The sequence below is a fragment of the Eublepharis macularius genome, chromosome 11 (genome assembly GCF_028583425.1).
Source record: "Eublepharis macularius isolate TG4126 chromosome 11, MPM_Emac_v1.0, whole genome shotgun sequence".
Classification (NCBI taxonomy): Eukaryota; Metazoa; Chordata; class Lepidosauria; order Squamata; family Eublepharidae; genus Eublepharis; species Eublepharis macularius.
In genome coordinates, this window is record NC_072800.1 from 61,849,139 (window position 1) to 61,867,131 (window position 17,993).

The 17,993-nt window shown below is 42.3% G+C and overlaps 1 protein-coding gene across 1 annotated transcript in view; it reads left to right on the top strand.

The window, feature by feature from the left end:
- Positions 1 to 17,993, top strand: part of CALCR (calcitonin receptor) — an 80,867-nt gene that overhangs the window by 53,129 nt on the left and 9,745 nt on the right. The window contains exons 7-9 of the mRNA XM_054990947.1: positions 819 to 879; positions 969 to 1,035; positions 12,835 to 13,053. Of these exons, the coding sequence (XP_054846922.1) occupies positions 819 to 879; positions 969 to 1,035; positions 12,835 to 13,053 (347 nt within the window). The remainder of the gene's footprint in view (positions 1 to 818; positions 880 to 968; positions 1,036 to 12,834; positions 13,054 to 17,993) is intronic.

Sequence of the window (17,993 nt, forward strand, 5' to 3'; positions counted from 1 at the left end):
TGGGACAAAAAGCAGAACTTCAATGTCAATGAAACAGTGATGTCGTTATTGAGAAAGCCGCAGCATCAAGGACAAGTTTATTTCAAGAGCCTTGGAGGTATAACTGTAGTAGCACAATTGTAATAAGAACTAAAAGCAAGAATTAGTGGCAAAGTATAAAGCTCTTTCAACATTCTCAATTAATTGAAAAGAATCACAGAATTCAGCATATATTTATTTAGTCAAAATCTAACTAACTAATTTTCCAAAGAATTGAAGATATCAAAACAGAAATAAACAGTGATGAATTGATATCTCATCCCACAGGTAATCGGTGTAAAATGCACATACATGTTTTCTGGAAGGTACCATAAGATGGCCTAATGTTTGCATTCTGCTCCAATCACCTGCAAAGTAGGTTTCTGGCCGCTGATAGCCTAGCACGCCACCTTTTAATTGTACCAATCAGTTTATAGCCCTTGTATGTGGTAGCTACCATGAGATACCGTACTCCCAATAGCCTTTGCAGACAGCAATCCTATGCACACTTATTCATTGAGCGCAATGAGACTTACATCTAAGTAAACATGCTTAGGGCTGCATAGTCTGTCTCTGACCACGTTATGGAAAGAGAGCCCACTTTTGTTTCTCCTTTTCGAGAAATATTATCACCACAACAGCCTATGCACTAAAAAACTTCTGCACTTTCAATTGCTTGGGTGTCATTTTTTCGTAGATTATGTGGAATATTTTTGTATTATTTAAAAGGTCATTTTCTGACTAACATGAAAGCCTTCTCAAATAATATGAAACCTGATGTATGTAATTAATCCTTCTAGGGTTTCCTTTAGTACCAGCATCAATTCACGCTGTGGCAAGAGCAAAATACTTCAATGATAAGTAAGTAGCACGTCCTTCAAAATACATTTTTAATTTAGCAATTACAAAAACAATCAGTTTTACTCTTTTTATATATTTTTTTCTTCCAGCTGCTGGATGAGTGTTGACACTCAGTTGCTGTATGTCGTTCATGGGCCAGTGATGGCAGCTTTATTGGTAAGAACATTAGTTGCTTTTGTGTTAATAGTTCTGAATCTTGCAATCCTAAGTGTGTTTACTCAGAAGTAAGTCTCATTACATTCAGTGGAGCTTGCTCTTAGGAAACATATAATTGTTCTTCTCCTAGTTAAAAAAAAATCATCTTTGTTTTGAGTCACCTCACAGGTGCACTCTTTCGTGGAGCTGCCCATTTTCATATAGTAACGGTTTGTGTGCTTCCCCATGTGTGATTTTGCTGGCATGGCTAAGAAATCTGCAGCCTCTGGCTATCCCTCAGAACCCAGGCTCTCTCTCTCTTACACAAACAGATAGGATAGCATGGAATCCATTTGGTGTATTTTCTACATACTGTGGTTTCTTTTGAAGCATGGGATTTTGATACCCCAGGTAAAAAAAGAGAATCTAAACCTTAAGGGCCAAACTTTATGTGATCTTAGATTTCCATGTTTGGAACTTCTAATGTGTCTTTTGGCCTGAACGTGTATTGAATGTTAAGAATACCAGGCCCCTGAGATGATCGCATGTGCGTTCTCCTGACTTTGTGTTTTTGTTTTTCTTTGGATACTGTCACTGGCCAGTTGTAGAAACATAACATTGTCCCTGGCCACAAAGCTTGTCTTGGTTTCATGGGATATCACAGAATGGAGTTAGTCAAATAAGAGGTTGATTACAGTGGGCTAGCTGATAACAATAACTGGTTGATTACCATGTAATCAGGTTGATTACCATGTAATCAGGTTGATTACCTTGTAATCAAGTTGATTACAATGGGCGGTATTTAACAGTTTCCAATTTATAGAATCATTTCAACTTTCGGGTTTCTGGATCTGGTGATTACAGTTAAAAGCATAAGATATTTAAAAGCTCAAAAATGAAAAGAAAAATATCCACCGATAGCTACACAGATTTAACATATATACTGTTACGTTGTAAGAATAACAGATTATAATCTGAGAGTCGGAAGCTCTTTATTTACAACTATTTGGAAGATGGACAAACCTTAGACTGGTGCAATCAATACCGAGACACTGACCTTATTCAGCTTGCTTTGGGGCCTACCTCTTCTTGGATCCTTTCAGTGACAAAAGTCACAACTTCTGTCTGAACATAGTGTATGTACTGCTCAATCACAGTACTGAAAAAATGGCTTTACAACCAGCAGTGCTGGCAAGACACATTCTGATGTAAACCACACTGCTAAAAATACCAAAAGGCCAAATACATGCTGCTGATATGTATACAATCCCACACAAATCCTATACTTAGAAACAGAATTGTCTGTAAGAACAATATCCGGAGGATAGGAAAAACAGATGTTTTCTTTCCTCCCTCGACAACTTGTTATATATCTGTAGGCAGTTGCCATGTGTCATCAGGTCCCCCCTGTCGCTTAGGTTGATCATGTACTGCTCCCTCATTCTTTCCTCAGGCCTCATACAATTTGCTTTCCATTTCTTTTATTATTATATCTTGATAATTCTTTATCTTCTAATAAAGGTTTAATAATAATAAGCCCCATGAGGTATATTTTGGCAGCTGATGCATTATTTGGGGATATGTATAGTTAGTAGGGCCCCTGGTGATTCCAGATGGCTGAAAGGCACAGATGGTAGGAAGGAGATTTTTCATGCTTCCTACAATGCCAGTAATTGTTTCACTAAAATGAAACACCTTCTAATTCAGTGAAAATTATATCAATTATGTGATATTATATGAATACAATACAAAAAAGCATCATTCTTATAAGCTGCCACCATGTCCCATGGAACAGAACAGGTTGTTTAGTTCTGACAAGCTACTGTCATGAACAGATTTAAATGAACTGATTGATGGCTGCCAGAGCTTCTTACGGCAATAGCCTACTTTATCATATGCGCCCTCACATCATAATCAACCAGCCATTCTCTCTAATGCCACAACACTTTCAGACTGAACCAGTGTTCCTTGTGTCCACTGCCAATGTGCAGATGAATAACCGGAACATGTAAGGTTCTCTTTTCATGTCAATGGAGGACCCACACTGCACTTTGAAGCAGTTTACATCAAAATCAATGGTGAAACCCTTACAGGTGGGGGAGCTTTATGTACATACTGGGGCCTCGACACTCACAGGAATCAGACCCCAAGGCTCCAGTTATAAGCATCTGAAGAAGTCAGTCCCACTGCACTGCCTTCTCAGTGAAAATGGTTAGGGTGGTTCTGAATTTACCTTGAAAGGAAATTGTGCAACAATTTTGCAGCTGCTCCATTAAAACGGAGATACCTCAAATTTTAGGGAGGGTCCATAGGTCAGTGGGAGGACACATGTTTTATAAGCAGAAAGTCCCAGGTCCAACTCCTGGCAACTGTAGTTAAAGGATCTCTTATATCAGGAATAGAAGAGACCCTTCTCTCTTGAGAGCCTGAAGAGCCATTTCCAGTTAGAGCAGACTAAGCTAGTTGGACCAGTTCTTTGACTTATGCATTGCATTTACATGCATTTTTTATTTATATTCCACTTTTCTTCTGCATTGGGAACTCAAAGCAGCTTAGAACATCATTCTCCCTTCCACCATTTTCCCACAAGAACGACTCTGTGAGGTAGGCCAGACTGAGTGTCCCAAGGTCACCCAGCAAGCTTCCATGAATAGAACTGAGGATTCGAACCGAGGTGTCCCAAGATCCTAGTCTGATACTCTATCCGTTACGCTACACCAGCTCTCAGCGTAAGGCAGTTTCATGTATTCGAATTACTTTATTAGTAACTTGGTGCCTATTTCTTTTACTAACTCTCCACAGTTAGAAAGCAAGCCCTATCGTCTTGATAGAATTTGCTGCCAAATAAATGTATTAGGACCACAAACTTGCTTCCTAATCTCCATACTACGTTAGCAAGTGAGTGACCTTGATGTGAAGTACCAACTGCTGCATTAGGGTTGCCAGGTCCCTGGGGATCAAACCCGAGGGATGGGAGAGACCGTGGTGGGGGGCTGCATGGGGGGGTATGTACCTCACACATGAAGCATGCTTATGCTCCAGTACATCCCATGTTGCGCCAGGAATGTCATCGTTCTTGGGGCAATATGGAAATAACGGGTCACGCTGGGAGCCAATTGAGTGAAAATCAGCCCTAAACACTAAACTGGTGGCCAATTTTCACTCAATTAAGAACATAAGAACATAAGAACATAAGCAAAGCCATGTTGGATCAGGCCAGTGGCCCATCCAGTCCAACATTCTGTCACACACAGTGGCTAGAAATCCAGTGCCATCTAAAGGACTGTCAGTGAGGCCAGGACACCAGAAGCCCTCCCACTGCCTTCCTTCCAGCACCAAGACAACAGAGCACCACCTCCCCACAAAGAGAATACCATCTATCTCCTGTGGCTAATAGCCACTGATGGACCTCTGCTCCATATATTTGTCCAGTCCCCTCTTGAAGCTGGCAATGCTTGTAGCTGCCACCACCTCCTGTGGCAACGAATTCCATGTGTTTATCACCCTTTGTGTAAAGTAGTATTTTCTTCTATCTGTTCTAACCCGACTGCTCAATAATTTCATAGAGTGCCCACGAGTTCTTGTATTGTGAGAAAGGGAGAAAAACACATCTTTCTCGACCTTCTCTAACCCGTGCATTATCTTGTAAACCTCTATCATGTCTCCCCTCAGTCGTCTTTTCTCCAGGCTAAAGAGCCCCAAGCGCCTCAATCTTTCCTCATAGGGAAAGTGTTCCAACCCTTTAATCATTTTAGTTGCCCTTCTCTGTACTTTTTCCAGTGCTATGATATCTTTTTTAAGGTGTGGCGACCAGAACTGTACACAGTACTCCAAATGAGGCCTCACCATCGATTTATACAGAGGCATTATGATACCGGCTGATTTGTTTTCAATCCCTTTCCTAATAACCCCTAGCATAGCATTAGCTTTTTTTATGGCAGTCGCACACTGTGCTGACGTTTTTAGTGAGTTATCTATCATGACTCCAAGATCTCTCTCTTGGTCAGTCTCCACCAGTTCAGACCCCATCAACTTGTATTTATATTCTGGATTTTTGGTTCCAATGTGCATTACTTTGCACTTGGCTACATTGAACCTCATTTGCCACATGGATGCCCACTCTTCTAGCCTCGACAGATCCCTTTGGAGTGCCTCACAATCCTCTCTGGCTTTCACCACCCTGAACAATTTCGTGTCATCTGCAAATTTAGCCACTTCACTGCTTAATCCCAATTCCAAATCATTAATAAACAAGTTAAAAAGCATTGGACCCAATACCGACCCCTGTGGCACCCCACTGCTCACCACCCTCCACTGTGAGAAGTGCCCGTTTATGCTCACTCTCTGTTTCCTATTAATTAGCCAGTTTTCGATCCACAAGAGGACTTGGCCCTTTATCCCATAGCTACTGAGCTTACTTAGGAGCCTTTGATGAGGAACTTTGTCAAAAGCTTTCTGGAAGTCAAGATAAACAATATCTATCGGGTCTCCCTTGTCCACTTGTTTGTTCACTCCCTCAAAGAACTCTAACAGATTGGTGAGACAAGATCTTCCCTTACAGAACCCATGCTGAGTTTTCCTCATCAGCTTTTGGTCATCAATGTGCCCACTAATTTTATTTTTGATAATAGTTTCCACCAACTTACCCGGTATTGACGTCAGGCTGACTGGCCTGTAATTTCCCGGATCTCCCCTGGAACCTTTTTTAAAGATGGGGACAACATTAGCTACCTTCCAGTCCTCAGGAACAGATGCAGAGTTTAATGACAGATTACATATTTTTGTGAGGAGATCTACAAGTTCACACTTGAGTTCTTTCAGAACTCTTGGATGTATGCCATCTGGGCCCGGTGATTTATCAGTTTTTAAATTATCTAGCAGTCGCATAACCTCCTCTCTCGTCACCTCAATGTGACTCAGGTCTTTCAAAACCCCTCCCAAAGTCAGTGCTTCCGGAGTGGGCATGCACTTCTTATCTTCCACAGTGAAGACAGAAGCAAAGAACGCATTCAGCTTCTCGGCCATTTCCCTATCACCCTTTAGTAATCCTTTTACGCCTTGGTCATCCAAGGGCCCCACGGCCTCCCTAGCTGGTTTCCTACTTCTAATATATTTAAAGAATTGTTTATTGTTTTTCTTTATGTTCTTTGCAATATGCTCCTCATATTCCCTTTTTGCCTGTCTGATCACAGACTTGCACTTTTTTTGCCACAGCTTATGCTCCTTTTTATCAACCTCACTCCGACTAGTTTTCCACTGCCTAAAAGAATCCTTTTTACCTTTTACAGCTTCTATTACATTGCTTGTTAACCATGCTGGCCTTTTCCTAAACCTATTTGTACCTTTCCTAACCAGCGGTATATATTTAATTTGAGCTTCCAGGATTGTAGTTTTAAATAGTCTCCAAGATTCCCCAAGTGTTTTGACCTTTTTTACTTTCCCTTTCAGTTTCTTCTTCACGTACGCCCTCATCTCAGAAAAGTTACCCCTTTTGAAGTTAAACATGGCTGTGTTGGTCTTATTTGGCAATTTCCTATTTATACATATGTTGTACTCAATAACATTATGGTCACTGTTCCCAAGTGGTGCAATCACATTTACATCTCTCACCAGGTCTTCAGCATTACTGAGGACCAAATCCAGGATCACCTCTCCCCTAGTAGGTTCTGTAACCATCTGTTCCATAGCACAGTCATTGAGACAGTCTAGAAACTCACTTTCTCTCCCCCGATTCGAACACCCATTGGCCCAGTCAATGTGTGGGTAGTTAAAATCACCCATTACAACACAGTTTTTTTGTTTAGCAGCCATCTTTAATCCTGTCATCATTTTATAATCCTCCTCTATTTTCTGATCTGGAGGGCGATAACAAACTCCCACAGTTAAGTTTCCATTTGGGCCCGTAATTTCAACCCATAGCATTTCCAGAAGCGAATCTAATTCAGTTACCTTCTCAATCTTACTGGAATGTATACCTTCTCTGACATATAGAGCCACCCCACCACCAACCCTTCCCTCCCTATCCTTCCGATATAATTTATATCCAGGAATCACCGTGTCCCACTGATTTTCCTCATCCCACCAAGTTTCTGATATGCCCACAATGTCTATGGATTCGCCCAACACTAAACATTCCAGCTCCCCAATTTTACCTCGGACACTTCTAGCATTTGTATATAAACACCTGTAACTTCCCCGGCACACTTTGCCTCGAGACGTAGTTAGGTCATCTGCACTGTTTGTCTCCATCTCAGTTGACAACTCTAATCTATCTCCCTGTAGAAGTGTTATACCTAGCCCTTCATCTCTCTGAGATGAACCATCCTGAACCAGAGACACTTTATCTCTTGTCGGCTTTCCCCTAGCATTTAGTTTAAAAACTGCTCTGCCACCTTTTTGATTTTAAGTGCCAGCAGCCGGGTTCCTTCTCGGGACAAGTGGAGACCGTCTCTCTTGTACAGCTCCCGCTTGTCCCAAAAAGAATCCCAGTGCCTAACAAACTTGAACCCTTCCTCCCTACACCATCGTCTCATCCACGCATTGAGACTCCTGATCTGCGTTTGTCTCTCTGGCCCTGCGCGTGGAACAGGTAGCACTTCTGAGAAGGCTACCTGGGAGGTCCTGGCCTTGAGTCTCCTGCCTAACAGCCTAAATTTTTGTTCCAAGACCTCACGACTGCATTTCCCAACATCGTTGGTTCCAACATGGACCACGACCGCTGACTCTTCCCCAGCACTATCTACCAGCCTATCTATAACACGCGTAATGTCCGCTACCTTCGCACCAGGCAGGCAAGTCACCATACGGTCAGAACGCGGTTGTGCCACCCAGCTATCTACTTGTCTAAGGATCGAATCACCAACTACCAAGAGCCTCCCTCCCGCCCCACCCAGGGATGGTTCCTTGATGCGAAAGGAAACCTGCTCACCAACTGAAGAAGAGGTCCCTTCTGAGGGCATGTTCCCCTTATCCTCAATACGGTGCCCTGATTCCACAAGATCCTCATTCTCCTTGACAACAAGAACGCTGCCATTTTTAGAGTGGGACACATCTGTCCTGTCCCTGAGAATCTTGTCCTCGTGCCTATCTAACTGTCTCCGCTTCTCCAGGTCAGCCACCTTGGCCTCAAGGGTACGTACTCGTTCCCTGAGAACCAGGAGCTCCTTGCAGCGAGCACACATCCAGGACTTCTGACCAGAAGGCAGATAGTCATACATGTGACACTCAGTGCAATACACTGGAAAGCCCCCAACCCCCTGCTGGCATTCTGACTTCATTATTCTGTTTTAGGAATAACACACTAAGAGGAAAGAAAACGGCTATGATCCCCCGGCTAAGAGCCACAGGCCAAGAGCCCTTTAGCTCTCGCCCTTCGGCTCGCGCCAAAGGCTCGCGCCCCTGCCCAGCAGTTGCCTTTTCAATGCAAAAGGTCACTTCCTGCTAAGCACAGGAGGTGAGCACAAAGGGGGGGTGTGGCTTGTACTCCAGCAACCCCCAGCAGCCTTACAAACACACTCACCCTCAAACACAATCAAGCCCAAACACACTCAGCCTCAAAACTACACTCAAATCAACACAAAACTACACACAAAAAGCCCCAAAGCTAGAGAGGACCACCCTTAGCTTCTCAGCTTAACCCACCACAGCCAAGAAAGGCAAAAAGCCCTTACCTCCTCTAGCAGCTGCAGACCATGTGCTCCTGAGCCCAGGTGACTCTGCTCTGCCCTGCCCCTGCCCAGCAGTTGCCTTTTCAATGCAAAAGGTCACTTCCTGCTAAGCACAGGAGGTGAGCACAAAGGGGGGGTGTGGCTTGTACTCCAGCAACCCCCAGCAGCCTTACAAACACACTCACCCTCAAACACAATCAAGCCCAAACACACTCAGCCTCAAAACTACACTCAAATCAACACAAAACTACACACAAAAAGCCCCAAAGCTAGAGAGGACCACCCTTAGCTTCTCAGCTTAACCCACCACAGCCAAGAAAGGCAAAAAGCCCTTACCTCCTCTAGCAGCTGCAGACCATGTGCTCCTGAGCCCAGGTGACTCTGCTCTAAGCCCAGGTGACTCTGCTCTGAATTACTTCCATGCCACGCAGGAATGATGTCATTCTTGACATGATGCGGGAGTGCACGGGGACGCTCTAGAGCACGTGGGAGCATGCTTCGCCCCCACCACCATGTTCCCTCACCTTTCTTCCCCCTGCCAGCAGATGAGAGGCAGCAGGGTGCAGAGGCTGGTGACGGGGGATCCCCTGCTCCCTCCAGAGGACTGGTAAGCCTATGCTATCCATCTATGCTATGGATAATCCTGGTTTTGTGGAATCTGTCCCTGTCTCTTTTATCCCCATTTTCTCCATTTAAGAATTCCTTACTAAAAAATTTTGTATAAGTTTGCTGGGTGATCATGTTTCAGGGTTCAACTAGAAGTTAATTTTTGAATGGGGTTATGATGGATGGTCTTTTTTTCCTCCTCTAATGTGCATGCATGGAAATAGATTGCTATGAATGTTAAGGGTCCATGCAGACTACAACCTGCCATTGTTCATGCCCGACAAACAGTGTTGGACGAACTGTTATAGATTACAGTTTGGATCCTGTAAACACATTCTGGACACGCTTCACTCCAACTGCAGCACAACTTGCTTCCTCTGCCATTTGTAATTCCATTTGCCAAAGACCAATGGTTCTCAATGAACCCTTACACAAATGAAAGTGCTCGTGGTTAAGGAAGTAAACTGTGCCTTAATCAATACAGTGTGTATTAGACAAAGAAGAGTTTGGCATTTTGCCCCCTTTTTGAGGCCTAAATTATATTGCCTTGATGCCTCTCAGTATTCCTTAGATTTTCACTTCCACTCTTGCTTTAGTTCTCTGTTTGACTTATTGCATAGGAAGTCTTAGTTATAGATGGTAGAATGACAAAACTGTCTGTGTGTGGCTATGAGATAATAGGGGATGCTTTATTCTAGATGAAATAAATATTTTAATTAATCAGAAATAAAGTTTATTTATAAGTACATATACATAATGGTTACAGAGTAATTCATAAGCGTATTGGCTTCAGAATAGTTCATAAGCATGATAGTTTCAAAATAGAGGTGCCAGGTCTCTGTGTGCGCACTCCTGGCGCTTGCGTGATGATGTCACTTCCAGAAAATGGTGTCATCATGTTGTCCATGGGTGTGCTCCCATGCTTTGCACAGAGCTACTTCTTGCCTGTTTGGGGCCAAAATTGGCCCCAGTGAAGTGCAGGAGGACACCCGCAGCCAGTGCGATGATGTCACTTCAGGAAGTGATGTCATCTCGTCCCACCAGGAGCATACCCAGTGCATGGTTTCCTAGGTTGCCTGCTGGTGGCGGGCGACCTCTGGGGGGCCTGCCACCTCCTGCCAATTGCCAGTGATCGGCAGGCAACTGGGCGAACCCCTGGGAGATTGCCCGCCACCAGCAGGCAACTGGGAAGCTTATTTCAAAATAGGTACAGATCTTCAAATGTTTATAAAAAATAATCAGTCACAAAGACTTATTTTATCCCAGTTGCCATTTAGGCTTATTTTTTTGACAAAGAAAAAAGCATACAGACTTCTCTCAGGTTACAGCACTTCACTCACAGAATAACGCACAGATATCAACTGACTGCCCTCTTCCCTCTGATCCACACTGACTAAACTACAATTCATTCTGCCCTCAGGGTGCAGCTACCATCCAATCACAGCACACTTCTGTCACCCATCCATCTGCCTGCTTTAGAGGTCTGCATTTTAAACCACACAAATGTCCATTCAGAACCCCACATTACTTACCCTTCAGCCACATGCAATGTAAAGTAGACGTGAGAATAGGGGTATTAAAAGCATGTCCCTGTTTTCCCCTGTTGCTGCTTATGTCATAACCTGTATATAAGCAGTACCACAATTGCATAATAGCATGCTTTGGTGATGCTATTCTAGGAGTAATCTCTATCACCAGATACTGCTGGGAAGCAACATCAAAACTGCTGAGCTGCTGCCCTTGAATCCTGAATTCATTTTATGCTCACTCGTATTTGATAGGAACGTTTTACAATGGGATTGTAACTGGCAGATTTAGCAAGCTCCTTTTTTGCAGCAGCCTACATCTTTCTTTTCAAGCCATTTTGTATCCTTACTAGAGTTTTACAAACATACCTATAAAATCAAGATATGGTTCAGTATCACAGAACTTTCCAAATGCAATGACTTGAGTCTGGCCTTTGGTTGCCAACCTAGATGCATCCTCTGGGTATAAGAACAAATATATTGGTGATGAGTAAAATGGAAATGGCAAAAGGGTAGCCTTAATCCATCTTCGGGAAATTAATTTAGATTTCAGTTGCCAGAGAGAGGTGCAAAACCTCTGGGTGAGGGGGACCAATCTGCTTAGAATATTATTTTGTTGTGTTCTGTTCAGGTTTAAATGACTCATCCTGTTTACATGGAACGAAAACTACACATGTTCATTTTCAGTGTAATGGTTTGTAAAAGCAAGCTGCTGTGCTTAATATCATAATAAATTTTATCATCTGGATGGGAATTCCTTGCAAGCTCCTTGCCATCTCTTGAACTGCAAATGGCTCCAAGATTTATTTCAGCAGTCTAATTTTTTTCTCTATGATTACGAAGGCCAAGGCTGGCTGGCAATATGTAAAGTTTTTTTCCTAGCATTGAAATGTAGACTTCAGTCACTCTAAGAAAGAAAAACACATTTCTAAAAGGAACTCAAATTACTTTGTTTTAAAAAAAATATCATAATTAATGGTTTCACCGTCTGGCTTGCTCTTTAAACTGCTACCATTCAGCAAATATGCCGGCTGTCAACTCAATAGGAAAGACAATAGTATTTGAATACCAAAGGAGTCCTGTTGTTTTCTGTATAGCATAGTGTCAAGAGTTGCCTCCAGAAACATTAAGTGGGGCTCAAACCAACTGAGTGAGTAGGCTTACAGAACTAATGAAGTAAAAGTGGTGATTTGGGGAACACCAATCTTGGAATAGTTCAGTAACTCCAATAAGGGTATTCATGGCTTGCTGCGCTTTTTTCTTTTAAGAGATCTGGGGGCAGAAGGAAGTAAATAGAATTATTAGTTGCGTCAGTTCCCCAGGAGAGGTGGTGGTAGGGACAGAAGAGGGTGGCATGGGTGAGGTGGAGACAAAGTGGCCTTAAGTACTGATCTTTATAATGTGGCATCTTTGCTTGCTTCCTTCCCCATCCATTCTATAAACAGAGCAGCTTTCTGATGCAGGTCTCAGAAAGCTGTGGTGGTAGAGTGGTTAGAGTGTTGGACTAGAATCTAGGAGACACGGGTTCAAGTGCCCCATCTGCCATGGAGTTTGATGGGTGACCTTGGACCAGCTGCTCTCTTTCAGCCTATTCTACATCACAGGATTGTTGTTGTTTAGAGAAAATAGAGGGATAACGTTGTAAGCTCCTTTGAGTTGCAATTGGAAGGAAAGCGGAATATAAATAAAATACAACAACAAAATACAAACGCTACAGTGGGGAAAAAGCTAGCTCCAGCTGATGCAGCAGAGGAGGTGAATATGATTCAATTGCTCCCTCTGCAAAATTTTACACATTCCCAAAGTCCACACTGAATGGCATGAATATCATGTAATGATTGTATGTGCCATATATATTTTTATTCAGTGGAATTTCAACAGATCTTATTTTTAAGCCATTTTGTATTGAAAACTGACAGTATATGCTGGTATTTAGGGGTGTTAGAAGCTTGATTTCTTACTAGTAATTTAAAAAAATATGATGAGAAGCCTTTATAATAATAAAGATTTTGTTCTTGCAGGTCAATTTTTTCTTTTTGCTAAACATTGTCCGAGTTCTTGTCACGAAGCTAAGAGACACTCATCGGGCTGAGTCCAACATGTACATGAAAGCCGTCCGAGCCACTTTAATCCTTGTGCCCTTGTTAGGAATTCAGTTTGTCATTATTCCTTGGAGACCGGAAAACAGACTGGCTGGAGAAGTCTATGATTACGTCATGCACATATTAATGCATTACCAGGTAGGAGTTTAAATATTGACTAAGAGTTTTGGATGATGCATTTGCTGGTAGGTTTCATCTGGCAAAGGCATTTTTTCCCAGGAAATGCAGCTGAGTTCAGCTAATGGATTAGTGCCACTGAAGTCAATGAGCGTAAGTCAGCTTTACACTAACTTAATTGATTTGTAGGCAGGAATTTTCTAGATAAGTGATCCAGCCTTAAAATACCTCTGGAAGCTTGCCAACACTTGAGTTGCAATTTTGTATGCACACTAACTTGGGAATCAACTTTATTTAAATCAGTGGGATTTATTTCTGAGTAAACAGATAGGATCATTCTTTCATGGCTGGGTCTCTATAATCAGGAATCTCACACTGGATTGTCCCACTTTAGACTGTTTGAGGAGAAAGGCATGCTTGAATGCTTCCCCTAGAAAAGATCATGTGCAATGAAAGCCAGCTAGAAGAAGAAAAGTCTTTGTCCAAACCTACTTTTTGGCAAATCATAATCTATCTGCTTAATCTACTATTTTAAGATTGTTGTGACACCAGCAATGCAGTCCTAAAGAGTTACGTCCTTCTGAACCACTGGGCTTAAAAAGTGTAACTTGGTTTAAAATTGTACTGTAAAGTGCCACTCTGCTCTCCGAGGAGAAAAGACAAGATACAAACAATATATATTTCTAATCCCAAAAGGTAATGGTGCAGAACTAGAGGGCAAGAAATGGGAGGATTGGGGAGAGGGTCTTTTACCAGTAGTAGAAACCACTTGGACCCAAATATAAGCAGAGTCTTTCACAAAACTCCAGGATCTGCCCAGTACACATTTCCTGCATGCCCTGGAGAATCTCTCCACCAACACATGTGCTATCCCTGAGTTTGCAGGGGATGGGGACATCTTGAACAAAATGCAGTAAGCATAGTTGGCTTCCTATCTACCCAACTAGGGGGCTGCTAAGCAGCTATGTGGAGGCCAGTGGTACATTCTTTCATGGCATAGCACTGACCTCCCTAAAATTCCTCACTTGGTAGGCTTATTCACCCATTGAGGGAGAGGGAAGGAGGCCTACTGCTATGCCATCAAAGATCTCGAGACATAGCATCAGCCTCCCCATGGTTTCATCATTCTCCAAGTACATGGACCTTCTGGACAGGAAGACTCCAAAAAAAAAGAAATGATATCTCCTTCTCTGTTACCTACTTTTCCTGTGATTTTCTCATGACTTAGTAATAAATAAATTATTTAGATCAGCATATGTTGTAGTACTATGCTGCCTTACCTATCGGTATATCCCATTTTACACCTATATGAAGATGCAGCTAGTCTAGGGACACTTTTTTTCCACTTAGATGGTTTACGTCAGTCTGTGTTAATCCGTTTTGAGCATATTGAATAGAAATTCTATGCTTCTGTGTCAAAATACTTACTATCTCAGTGTACTCCACAGTTAAAGGAAGAGGGAAGAGGCTGAATGAGAGGCTGCATGTTTCCATTTGAAACAGTATAATAGCATTTTCTCCACAGAGTAGCATTCTCAGCTGGAAAATAACACAATAAAGCATCCCCTGCCGGGTTTCTCAGATGGAAAGTGAACTTGAACAATAGCAGCCAGTTCAGCTCTTAACTGTCCTGGTCTCTTGACAAGATTGTCCTTAACACATCAGTCAAACCACACACTTGCAGTCAAAGCACTGATGATCCTGTCTTCCTGGTTTCTCGGCTTCATAAATGCTTTGCTGTTATAAGATCATTTTGACATAACAAATGGGTGTCCATATGATCAGCTGAGCAGTTCAAAAATGGGAGGCAAAAATTAAGCAGGCATTCATTTTCCAATGCAACAATATTCTAAAAGAGGTTTCAGAACTGGAGATCCACCCCTTTCTTTACAATTCAAATTCTTAGCTTTGCTTTACTTTGTTTGCCTTACAACATAGTTAGCTTCCCACATTTTTTAATGCCAAGTGGATCTCTCTAAGATGGTTATTTGTGCAAACATTATTGCACGTTTTTCAGCATTGTATTGTGTCTCCTCCTTTTTTCTTCTTTCAGTCATGATCCATTAGGCAAAGAAGGTTGCCTTTTAGGGCAGTTGGTTGGCTACTGTGTGGAAAAAAAGACACCAGGCTCTTCTGGTGTTCTTAAGAATACATAAGGGAAGATATCCATGTGGATCAATCCATCACATACATCACGTTCCAGATAGAGTACTCTGAGGGAGAACCAGTTTAAAAAGAATTGCATTGGACAGCATTTTTAGCTCTCCCCCCCCCACCTCCGCCAAATGAGCAGATCCATAGATTAATCTGAATGTGTCAAACAGCTCTATAACACCATAGCTAGTGAAGGCAAGGAAGGAGCCCCGTGGTGCAGAGAAGTAAGCTGCAGTACTGCAGCCCAAGCTGTGCTCACAACATAAGTTCGATCCTGGCAGAAGCTGGGTTCAGGTAGCCAGCTCAAGGTTGACTCATCCTTCCGAGGTCAGTAAAATGAGTACCCAGGATAGTAAGCCAAAATATTTTTCCCAAGCTTCTAATTGAGAGGGCCCATCTTTTGTCATTGTTTTATGGTCTGCTTCTATTACCCAAATCTCCAAGAGCTCCAAAAGAAATAGGAGATTGGAAAATGGCCATTAATGTTGCAAGTTTGCATTACAGATGGTTTCTGTAAAAAGACTGTGAGTACCACACCCTTTTTTGAGGAATTACCTATTATAAATAGGCATCATATGATGTATCCTTTAGCTGATTTCATGAGCCATGAAGGGAACAAATCAAGAGTCTTTTGTGAGCTGCACCTCTGTCTAGAAAGTTGTGTATCTCATGTTGACATTTGCCTCTATTTTTTCATTATAGAGGAAGTGAAGAAACAGAAAATGAAAGCGAGTCATATTTTCTCTCTTGTTATATATCTAAAACCAGTTTTAGAGTTGAATAGGAGAAATCAAGTAGGCAAAGATGAGTTCCCATCTTGAATCAAAAAGTTGATAGAAATGGGAGGGATGACAAACTTCTGAGCCCCTAGAATAGGCAGCTGATATGCCAAAAATGTGGTACTTGCAAGATGTGAAAGTGTAAAGTACAATTGTGTACAAATCCATGTTGCTTAAGAAGTGGAGAAACTGGTTCACATAACAGCCCCAGGGATTGTGGCAGTGTTGTGTAAAGAAGTCACATGATTTCCTCCATCCCTGTAGATATAACGGGAGCAATAAAGAGAAAAGCCACACGGAACTGGTTGCTGAGACCACAGTACCAGTGTACAAACCAGCCTCTCATGTGTGCTGCAAAGCAGAGAGATTCCAAGAGCTATTAAACACATAAGATTATGTTTTAGACCATAGCTGTTCTCATATAGTTATGTTAGAATTGCACTCCTTTCTTTGAATCCTTCTGTTGAAATATCTAGGCAGTTCCATCAAGGAAACAGGTGCCAGATGCAGCTGCAACTGCAGTTTACCTCTAGCATAATATGAGAATAGATTATAACCTGTCAGGAATTATATTTATTTATTCTGGGCAGTGGCTCAGTGAAGGAGCCTTTGTTTTGCATGCAGAAGGTCCCAGGCTCATTCTCCAGCATTTCCATTTGAAAGGGTCACATAGTGGGTGATGTGGAAGCCCTGGAAAACCTGGAGATGCACTGCCAATCAAAGTTGATAATACTGACCTTGGTAGATCAATGTTTTGACTCAGTGGAAGTGGATTTATGAGACATGAAAGTGTTGTGTCCATAGATAAGCCCAGCGAATCGGGCACAGGCCATTCCACGTTGGGGCCACCTGACATTTTTATTCTTCCTCACCAACTTCCTCAATAAGAGTTGCAATGGACACTCTGTATGGCAAGGACAGTAATGTCAGGTTCAAGCTGTCCACAGTTTACACATCCAAGGTCTATCCCATTTCAACTTATATTAAAGCAGAACATAAATAATATTTTCACTACCTTCCCCTATTCATACAACGGCAGCCCTCTTTATTGTGCAGGCGTTATCTTTTTATTACCCAATTTGTTGCTGTTACTTTTTTCTTGTAGAAATAACAACTGTGTCTATCTTTTCCACACCAGACTTTTATTCTCACCTCAGACAGCTTCTTCTACAGAACTGTTAACTAAAATTTAATTTCAAGGCCATCTGAGCAAACTCATTGTCTTCAAGCCATGTTCTCCCATTATACTCTTGAAAAAAAAAACAATATGGTGATAAAATTGCAAATGAGAACAGGATTTAGAAGAATGGAAGTTGTCTATGATCAAAATATCTTTATTAGTGGTAGAGAGGCATAGATAAAAAGACCTTTGTTCAGCCATTAGAAAAGTGTTTAAGACACACTTGTAAGTCCATACTATCAATGTGGTTGCCACAGCCACCAAGCTTGCCCACTATACAGGCTGAGTACATATAAATTAGTACTGAACCCAAATGGGAATCTTGTTGTGAATTTTTTGCCCCTTGTGAAAAACACTCCCTTTTGGCACTTTTTCAGGCTGTCGGCAGAGGCTGTGAAAGAGTTCATAGCATGGCCATACTCCCATCTTTGGCATCCATTAAAGCGTCTTCCATCCCTGACACCCTTTCAGACATTTGTAGGCTCTCATTCCCTCTCCCTTTTCAGGTGGCAATGGTTTTGTATGCACTTCTGGGGAAAAGCCAGAAACAATGGCAGGTAGTTCTAAGAATCACTGGAAACTACTGTACCCAGCGGTGACTGTCAGGCTCGCAGCACACACACGCCCCATCTCCACGCCCCTAACCCTCCTGCTGGTTGCCAGGCTCAGCCTGGCAATCCTAGTTGGAATCTATGAAGTCCTGTACAGAAGGGAACCAGGTTATGTTAGCTTATTGTGTAATTTAACTCTGTTTTTCATCCTCCCATGTGTCTGAAATCGTCCCCGCTCCCCTTTTCCCACTCTAGTAGTTATATGCAACTTCCCTGCTTCCTCTGTTTTCGAAATAA